Source organism: Hemitrygon akajei, chromosome 14 (assembly GCF_048418815.1).
Source record: "Hemitrygon akajei chromosome 14, sHemAka1.3, whole genome shotgun sequence".
Lineage (NCBI taxonomy): Eukaryota > Metazoa > Chordata > Chondrichthyes > Myliobatiformes > Dasyatidae > Hemitrygon > Hemitrygon akajei.
Genome location: NC_133137.1, coordinates 82,961,383 through 82,972,037, shown reverse-complemented (window position 1 = coordinate 82,972,037; position 10,655 = coordinate 82,961,383). Strand labels below are relative to the sequence as shown.

The window sequence follows — 10,655 nt, the reverse complement described above, 5'->3', positions numbered from 1 at the left end:
GTAATAACATGGGTTCTTATCTTGTTCCGCAGCCTCATGAGAGGCACCCTGTTGAAGGCCTTTGAAAATCCAAGTAAACAACATTCATTGACTCTTTTCATCTCCAAAGGGCTTACCCTTTATTTTATTCACTTCTGAATCTAGAGTCCAGTGAATGCATCCTCTGTTTATCCATCCTGTTGCTTTGTACATTTCAATGAAGGAAACTACCAAAATGAAAGCAGCAGAGAAGCAGGTGAGGAGGGGGAGTTGGAGAGTTAGAATAGTTGGAGGTACCTGTGTCCTCAGGTAAGAGGCTGAACGTGGTTGAGGAGCATGTTTGTAGATACCTGAACCATGGTTGCAGCACTGGTAGAAAGAAATAACTGCAAATGAGGTTGGTTAAATATCTTTCATTTAATGTCAGTCACATCTTCCAGAAGCTTGAGCGCTTCAGGATTCTTAAGCAGTTGGCTTGCTAGCCTTCCTGTGTTATCTGGAGAATCAGTCAGACCGGCATCCACTAGTTGCCTTATACACTTGGTATGCTGGCCTGCACATGCCATGTGTAAAGCTGCAAGAGAAAAAAAACTTACAAAAATGTCATTTCTTATCTCAGGATATGCAGTCACTATATACCAATGATTGTGTCTCAAATGATTAGCGTCATATCACTGTCGGACTTGAATGTGTTCAGGACAAAGAAGTGGGGTGAAAAAATGATTGCCGTCATTACACACCCAGCAAAATGCCTTTTTCCAAAAGCTCACTATAGAGCTATTAAAACAAAAACTTCACACTATCTATGTTTCAGGCCAAGACTGTTCATCAGGACTGGAAAAGAAGGGGAAGAAGTCAGAATAAGAAGGTGGGGGGGAGGGGAAGGAATCCTGATGAAGTACCTGTCTGTTTTATTCCTCTCTGTTGATTCTGCCTGACTTAATTAGTTTTTTCAGCATTTTGTGAGTGTAAGCATTGCTTTATTTTCTCTTTCCTATTTTTTAAATTCACATTTTATTTTTTCTTTTATATTTCAATTTTTATGTTTTTAACTTGTTATTTTTCCTTGCGCTGACTTTTTAAAAGGAGGCATGGGATCCAAGGGGACCTTGTTTTGTGGATCCATAACTGGCTTGCCCACAGAAGGCAAAGAGTGGTTGTAGACGGGTCATATTCTGTATGGAGGTCAGTCACCAGTGGAGTGCCTCAGGGATCTGTTCTGGGACCCTTACTCTTTGTGATTTTTATAAATGACTTGGATAAGGAAGTGGAGGGATGGGTTAGTAAGTTTGCTGATGACACAAAGGTTGGAGGTGTTGTGGATAGTGTGGAGGGCTGTCAGAGATTACAGCGGGACATTGATAGGATGCAAAACTGGACTGAGAAGTGGCAGATGGAGTTCAACTCAGATAAGTGTGAAGAGCTTCATTTTGGTAGGTCAAATATAATGGCAGAATATAGTATTAATGGTAAGACTCTTGGCAGTGTGGAGGATCAGAGGGATCTTGGGGTCCGAGTCTATAGAATGCTCAAAGCAGCTGCGCAGGTTGACTCTGTGGTTAAGAAGGCGAATGGTGTATTGGCATTCATCAATCGTGAGATTGAGTTTAGGAGCCGGAGAGGTAATGTTGCAGCTATATAGGACACTGGTCAGACCCCACTTAAGAGTACTGTGCTCAGTTCTGGTCACCTCACTACAGGAAGGATGTGGAAGCCATAGAGAGGGTGCAGAGGAGATTTACAAGGATGTTGCCTGGATTGGGGAGCATGCCTTATGAGAATAGGTTGAGTGAACTCGGCTTTTTCTCCTTGGAGCGACAGAGGATGAGCGGTGACCTGATAGAGGTGTATAAGATGATGAGAGGCATTGATCATGTGGATAGTCAGAGGCTTTTTCCCACGGCTGAAATGGTTGCCACAAGAGGACACAGGTTTAAGGTGCTGCGGAGTAGGTACAGAGGAGGTGTAAGGGGTAAGTTTTTTTTTACTTGGAGAGTGTGGTGAGTGCGTGGAATGGGCTGCTGGCAACAGTGGTGGAGGCAGATATGATAGAGTCTTTTAAGAGACTTTTGGATAGGTACATGGAGCTTAGAAAAATAGAGGGCTATGGGTAACCCTAGTAATTTCTAAGGTAGGGACATGTTTGGCACAACTTTGTGGGCCCAAGGGGCTGTATTGTGCTGTAGGTTCTCTATGTTTCTATGTTATTTAATGTGCAGTCACTTCTAGGAGAAACAGAGACAGCATAGCTCTTCCCATTCCTCACATGCATCACCCCTTGACCTGCTATTGGCTTCCCCACCACCGACAATGTCTTCAATAAGCGATGTCTCAAGAAGGTGGCATTCATCAAGTGGCGGGAGCTGCAACTCGGCCTGAAAGGATAACTTAGATTTATTAATCTGATGAGCAAACCTTTGGCTGTGGAATGAGAGGTGGAAAGTTGGAGAAACTTAAAGGGCCCTATTTCTGACAGGCATGGACACGATGGACCACAGGCCTCTCATTTTATGAAAAGAAACTTGGTGAAATCTCTGCTCCCTGCAAAAGAGGGCAGTGCAGTGATACCGATAAAGAGCAGCCTGGGCTCATTTGTGACCTCTGACGCTTCCTGTGTGGAGTTTGCATGTTTCACTATGACTATGTGGGATTTCCCTGGGTGCTCTGACATCTCCTGATTTGGCTGCCCACCAAATGAGATTGTAGATAACAATAAACATACAATGGTCTCTAAAAAAACAATCATAGTCTCAAATTAAACATTAAGCCCTGATTATGAGGGGTATAGACAGGGTAAATTCAAGCAGGCTTTTCCCCCTGAGTTTGGGTGGGACTACAACCAGAGGTCATGGCTTAAGGGTGAAAGGTGAGAAGTTTAAGGGGAACATGAGGGGAAACTTCCTCACTCAGAGGGTCTTGAGAGTGTGGAACAAGCTGCCAGCTCAAGTGGTCCATGCGAGTTCGATTTCAACATTTAAGAGAAGTTTGGATAGGTACTTGGATAATGGAGGACTGTGGTCCTGGTGCACGTTGATAGGAGTAGGCAGTTTAAATGGTTTCAGCACAGACTAGATGGGCTGAAGGGTCTGTTTCTATGCTGTACTTTATGACTCTGTTTATCAAAATAAACCATAATCTTATTTTCAGCATCAACTGTTAACTCTAGAGATCTGGTACTTTGAGGTAACAAATGTGAATATTGCAGACATTAGTGTTAAAGAGGCAGCTAAATGGAGGATATTAGTGTGTGAACCTACTGGCAGGCCCTTTTGTAAAAAGAAAATCTCACCAGAACGACCTTTGGAATCCTTTGCATGCACATCAGCTCCTAATGTGAGCAGCGTTTCTATGGTGCCTCTGTGCCCCTCCTTAAAAGACAGAGAAAAAACAAGTTTGGTTTGCCAGCAAGTAAAGTTGCTCAATCTTCTGCTTGAGAGCTGTTCATGATAGATATTTACTTTACAAACCATACAAATGAAGTTTCTAATTTTCAGTAAACAGCATATGTACACTGCTGTGAAACCTTGAGAAAAATTACACAGCTGCATTCTCAATACATTAAATAAGCACTTCAAACAGCTGAACACTAATATCAGTTTCTAGTCCTCTTCACACTTACAGAGAAGCAGTAACCAGAGCTCTTGTTCCTACCCTTCGCCTCATTTCTGCTTTTTCAAAGGATGTGACAGAGACCTAAACTGCTACATACTGACTAGCATGTTGCCGTTTCTCTTAATTTCGTTGGCCGACTTCCTCTTCACTGAAGGATCTTGTTGAAAGTCTGTGCATCTAATTAACCTTCATGATGACCTCAGGAATCAATTGTGAGTGTGAGGCCTAGAAGTCCTGCCCCAGCACAGGGTATTCCATTAAGGGATTACTCCAACTTTCAAATAATGTGAGAACAGCAACTCGAAATTCAATGTGGACAGGACAAAAGAGATGATTGTGGAATTCATGAAGGAGCTTGTCAATCACTCTCCATTGCACATTAGTGACTCTGCCATGGAGAGCGTGAAGAGCACGAAGTTACCTGCTGTGCACGTAACGGACAATCTAACCTGGACCCTCAACACTACATTAGTCAAGAAGGCACGGCAGCATCTACACATTCTGAGAAGACTGAGGCATGCAAGGCTCCCTTGTCCCCATTCTAATAACTTTCTACAGGAGCACAATTGAGAGTGTCCTGTCTGGCTTCATTGCGTGTTACGGAAGCTGCAAGGAAGATCTGTAAGATCCTACAGAGCATAGCAAAAATCTGCCGAGGGGATCACCAGGGTCTCTCCCTTCCCCCCCCCCCCCCACCTATTTGTAACATTTACTGGAAGCGTTGCAGACGAAGGGCCTGAAGCATTGTTGAGGATCCCTACCACCCATCCCATTAACTCTTTGACCTTCTACTGTCAAGAAGGAAGTACAGAAGCATCAGGACTAAGACTCCAGAAAGGGTAACAACTTCTTCCCTCAGACTGTGCAACTAATGAATACCCCAACACCACCGAGGACTTGTCACCAAGACAGCCAGCTGTTTGCTGCTTACCTGCGCTGTGAACTACATGCATTTTGAATTACATTTTATTAACGTTTTGTGGTAATATTTTGTTTTATGTGCTGTGTGTGCTATATGTTTTGAGGGTGTACCGTGCTCCGGAGGAACGCTGTTTTGTTTTTTTGTACAGTATATGTACAGATGACAATAAACTTGAATTTTCAATCTAATTAAAATCTTTAAGCGCAGAACCTTACTAAAACTTCCTGAAAATGCAGGTTAGCCACACAAAGGGGAATTGAACTGCTGGTTTGTCAGGCACACATAATTATCCAGAGAGCCACCATCCAACCATATAAAAGATGTTAGATGAATGATTAAATTCAGAACTTCACTGGTAGTTGGTTTATCTGTGCATCAACAATGACTGTGGCCCAGATTTTCTAATTGTTGTTCAGTGCTGAAGTAAATGCAGAGTCTGCGAGTGTGAGGCTTTTTTTTAATCATCTGCCCGATGGGAAATCCCCCTTCCACCAAGCAAAAGGTACAAAAGCCTGAAAGCATGTACCAGCAGGCTTAAGGACGGTTTCCATCAGCAGTTATTTGATTGTTGAATCAGAGTCAGGTTTATTATCACTGACATATGCCATGAGGAATTTATTGTTTCATTGCAGCATTACAGTGCAAGGCATAAAAAAAATTCCACTGAGTTACAATAAAATAAACAAGAGTACAATAGAGATCTCTTTGTATGATAAGATGGACGCCTGACCTCATGATCTAACTCATCAATATCTGCACCTTATTCTCGGCCTGCACTGCACTTTCTTTGTACCCTTGCAAAACAGTTTTTCGCTGTACCTTACTACTTAAGGGTTTTCTCTTTGGAGAGAAAGAGGACGAGGGATGACTTGATAGAGATGTACAAGGTGATGAGAGGCATGGATAGAGTGGACAGCCACAACTTTTTTCCCTGAGTAGAAATGGCTTACATAAGGAGGCATAATTTTAAGGTGCTGGGAGTAAAGTATAGGGGGGCATGTCAGAGGCATTTTTTTTTACACAAGTTGTCGGTGTGTGGAACACACTGCTGGGGTGGCGGTAGTGGCAGATAAGGGATTAGGGACATTTAAGGGACTCTTAGATAGGCATATGGATGATAGAAAAATGGTGGGCTATGTGGGAGGGAAGGGCTAGATTGAACTTAGAGTAGGTTAAAAGGCCGGCACAACATCATGGGACAAAAGACCTACAGAATACTGTGCTGTAATGTTCTTCATTCTGTGACAATAATAAATTAATTTTCTATCAATTTACATGCAGCCTAATGATCCAGCAAAAGGCCTTAACTCCTAACAAAACCAGATTTTTGGACTTCAAAAATGGGAGAACTTCCATTACAAAGTGTTGCGAAGGATCCCCCGGCAACAAGCCTTGGGCTGCATCGTAGCAAGCCAGGTATCAGTAACGAAAACAGATTCAGGCCTGACAATCATAATGAATAAACTGATCAACCAGATAGCCACAGTGTTGTACAAAGCTAAAGCATCTTGCAGTCAGTTATATGAACTGGCTAACTACAGAATGGCTGCCATAGGAGGAAATTTCACTAATACGGCTGTATGAAAAAGCTGAACAATGTCATTCCATTTTAAACTGGCGTTACTTACTGGTTTAAACAACAACTTGCTGGTAGTCAATGAAACGAAGGAAGCAACTAAATAGTTATTCACACTTTTTCTGTTAAACGATTGCTGCAACCGGTGGCTAGCGGCTTCCCTGTTGGAGTTGAACAGTATCACTTGTGTGATCTGGCATTTTTGTGGCGTGGCTGGAGCCTCGCTGGGGCAGGACAGCTGCGGCATGTCCAAGCTGGACAAATTTGATGCGGGGGAGTTGAGGCGAGGCAAGGAAAGATACGAAGTTTGACTGATTTAAGAGTTGAGCCGAATTGGAATGGCTGGGTACTGGCCGCATCGAAGTGGCAGAGCTCAAGTCTGAGAGCGAGGAATGACCCGAGGTTTGGATGATTTAAGCGCTGAGCCAGATTGAAATGGTCGGGGAGTCATGGTCGCAAGCAAGGATCTGGCTGGTTCTGCCCACAGCTCTGTTGAGTTTGCTCAACTCTGTGTTGGACTGAGGTTGTGCCTGCAACCAGTGGACATCGAGATTGCCTGCAGTGATGCCTGGATTTGTCAATTTCAGTTCTGAATGCTGTTTGCTTGCTTTTATTCCTTGTACGATTTGTTTTCCTCTCCCTCTCTCTCTGCACACCGGGTGTTTAGAAACATAGAAACATAGAAAATAGGTGCAGGAATAGGCCCTTCGGCCCTTCGAGCCTGCACTGCCATTCAGTATGATCATGGCTGATCATCCAACTCAGAACCCTGTATCTGCTTTCTCTCCATACCCCCTGATCCCTTTAGCTACAAGGGCCATATCTAACTCCCTCTTAAATATAGCCAATGACCTGTTTCCTGTGGCAGAGAATTCCACAGATTCACCACTCTCTGTGTGAAGAAGTTTTTCCTCATCTTGGTCCTAAAAGGCTTCCCCTTTATCCTTAAACTGTGACCCCTTGTTCTGGACTTCCCCAACATCAGGAACAATCTTGCTGCATCTAGCTTGTTCCAATCCCTTTAGAATATTATACATTTCAATAAGATCCCCCCTCAATCTTCTAAATTCCAGTGAGTATAAGCCTAGTCGATCCAGTCTTGCTTCATATGAAAGTCCTGCCATCCCAGAAATCAATCTGGTGAACCTTCTTTGTACTCCCTCTATGGCAAGAATGTCTTTCCTCAGATTAGGGGACCAAAACTGCACACAATATTCTAGATGTGGTCTCACCAAGGCTGTGTACAACTGCAGTAGAACTTCCCTGCTCCTGTACTTGCATCCTCTTGCTATGTATGCCAACATACCATTTGCCTTTTTCACTGCCTGCTGTACCTGCATGCCCACTTTCAATGACTGGTGTACAATGACACCCAGGTCTCGTTGTACCTCCCCGTTTCCTAATCGGCCACCATTCAGATAATAATCTGTTTTCCTGTTCTTGTCACCAAAGTGGATAACCTCACATTTATCCACATTAAATTGCATCTGCCATGAATTTGCCCACTCACCTAACCTATCCAAGTCACCCTGAATCCTTTTAGCATCCTCCTCACAGCTAACACTGCCGCCCAGCTTCGTGTCATCTGCAAACTTGGAGATGCTGCATTTAATTCCCTCGTCTAAATCATTAATATATATTGGAAAAAACTGGGGTCCCAGCACTGAGCCTTGCAGTACCCCACTAGTCACTGCCTGCCATTCTGAAAAGGTCCCGTTTATTCCCACTCTTTGCTTCCTGTCTGCCAACCAATTCTCTATCCACATCAATACCATACCCCCAATACCGTGTGCTTTAAGTTTGCACACTAATCTCTTGTGTGGGACCTTGTCAAAAGCCTTTTGAAAATCTAAATATACCACATCCACTGGTTCTCCCCTATCCACTCTACTAGTTACATCCTCAAAAAATTCTATAAGATTCGTCAAACATGATTTTCCTTTCACAAATCCATGCTGACTTTGTCCGATGATTTCACTGCTTTCCAAATGTGCTGTTATCACATCTTTGATAACTGACTCTAGCATTTTCCCCACCACCGATGTCAGACTAACCAGTCTATAATTCCCTGGTTTCTCTCTCCCTCCTTTTTTAAAAAGTGGGGTTACATTAGCCACCCTCCAATCCTCAGGAACTAATCCAGAATCTAAAGAGTTTTGAAAAATTATCACTAATGCATCCACTATTTCTTGGGCTACTTCCTTAAGCACTCTGGGATGCAGACCATCTGGCCCTGGGGATTTATCTGCCTTTAATCCCTTCAATTTACCTAACACCACTTCCCTACTAACATGTATTTCCCTCAGTTCCTCCATCTCACTAGACCCTCGGTCCCCTACTATTTCCGGAAGATTATTTGTCTTCCTTAGTGAAGACAGAACCAAAGTAGTTATTCAATTGGTCTGCCATGTCCTTGTTCCCCATCATCAATTCACCTGTTTCTGACTGAAAGGGACCTACATTTGTCTTAACCAATCTTTTTCTTTTCACATATCTATAAAAGCTTTTACAGTCAGTTTTTATGTTCCCTGCCAGCTTTCTCTCATAATCTTTTCCCCTTTCCTAATTAAGCCCTTTGTCCTCCTCTGCTGGACTCTGAATTTCTCCCAGTCCTCAGGTGTGCCGCTTTTTCTGGCTAATTTGTATGTTTCTTCTTTGGACTTGATACTATCCCTAATTTCCCTTGTCAGCCACGGGTGCACTACTTTCCTTGGTTTATTCTTTTGCCAAACTGGGATGAACAATTGTTGTAGTTCATCCATGCGATCTTTAAATGCTTGCCATTGCATATCCACCGTCAACCCTTTAAGTATCATTTGCCAGTCTATCTTAGCTAATTCACGTCTCATACCTTCAAAGTTACCCTTCTTTAAGTTCAGAACCTTTGTTTCTGAATTAACTATGTCACTCTCCATCTTAATGATGAATTCCACCATATTATGGTCACTCTTACCCAAGGGGCCTCGCACGACAAGATTGCTAACTAACCCTTCCTCATTGCTCAATACCCAATCTAGAATGGCCTGCTCTCTAGTTGGTTCCTCGACATGTTGATTCAGAAAACCATTATTCAAAGAAAACTTAAACCCCTTATTGAATTATGTGAAAAAGACGCTTTCTAAATGGTCCCCTCTTTCTTTATCCCTAATTGGCCGAATTAATTCGATTAAAATGAAGATTCTTCCTAAATTTTTATATCTTTTTCAGGCCTTACCTATTTTTATTCCTAAGACATACTTTGATTCTTTAGATTCAATTTTAACCTCTAATATTTGGAATAATAAACAAGCTCGTTTAAGTAAAGTTTACTTACAAAGAAATAAAGAGATGGGTGGACTAGCCCTACCCAATTTTAGGTTTTACTATTGGGCTGCCAATATAAGGAATATTACTTTCTGGTCCTATTATATTTATCGTAAAGATTGCCCATCATGGGTCTCCTTAGAAGTTAATTCTGTAAAAAATTCCTCTATTGTCTCTCTTCTTGGATCATACTCTTCTTTTTCAGCAAATAAAACAACAGATAACATAATTGTTAAGCAAACTTTAAGGATCTGGTCTCAATTTAGAAAATTTTTTGGTTTAGCGAATTTTTCATTATCATCTCCCATTCTCCTTAATTTTTTTTTATCCCTTCCATGACTAATAAAGTCTTTAAAGATTGGGATGAATTAGGTATTAAGTGTTTTTGGGACCTGTTTATCTCAGGATCTCTTGCTTCATTTGACCAATTGTCAAATAAATTTGTACTCCCAAAATCACATTTTTACAGATACCTTCAAATTAGAGATTTTCTATGTTTCCAATTAGCTACGTTTCCTATAGGTCCTGATAAAAATTTACTGGATGATCTTTTAAATTTAAAACCTTTTGTTAATGGTTCTATTACCGGTATCTATAACTTGTTGATTGATTCTAGACAAGACTTTTTAGATAAAATACAAAAAGCTTGGGAGGATGACCTAAATTGTCAGATTTCTGATGATAGATGGAATAAAATTCTCAAACGGGTTAATAAATCATCTTTCTGTGCTCGTTATTCTCTTTTACAATTTAAAGTGGTTCATAGAGCTTACATTTCTAAACAGAAGCTCTCCAGTTTTTACTCAAATGTTTCTCCACTTTGTAATAAATGCAACCCTGCTGATGCCTCTTTAATTCATATGTTTTGGTTTTGCCCTACAATTGAAAAGTTTTGGCGGGAAGTATTTCATACCTTCTCTCAACTTTTTAGGGTCCAATTTGACCCAAATCCCCTTACTGCCTTGTTTGGTATTATTGCAAATGAAGATATAACTTTAAATACTCCTAACCTATAGGTTTTAGTTTTTACCTCTCTTTTAGCAAGAAGAGCAATCTTGCTTAAATGGAAGGAGTCTACTCCTCCTACACATCTTCAATGGCTACGTGATATTATGTGGTATTTAAATTTAGAAAAGATCCGCTGCTCAGTCTTAAATTCGAAACAATCTTTTTATGATATTTGGGGACCTTTCCTAAATTACTTTTCCAATTTATAAAGTTTAACAGTGCACAGACTTTTATGTATATTTTTATCTTCTCTTC

General features: G+C 41.5%; 1 protein-coding gene across 2 annotated transcripts in view; it reads right to left on the bottom strand.

The window, feature by feature from the left end:
- Positions 1-376: 376 nt before the first annotated feature.
- ankrd16 (ankyrin repeat domain 16) overlaps positions 377-10,655 on the bottom strand; it is a 43,309-nt gene continuing 33,030 nt past the window's right edge. For both annotated transcript variants that reach the window (XM_073066481.1, XM_073066479.1), the window contains 2 exons: positions 3,269-3,347; positions 377-553 (listed from right to left, as the gene is read on the bottom strand). In XM_073066481.1, coding sequence (XP_072922582.1) covers positions 393-553; positions 3,269-3,347 — 240 coding nt within the window. In that variant the 3' untranslated portion in view covers positions 377-392. The remainder of the gene's footprint in view (positions 554-3,268; positions 3,348-10,655) is intronic.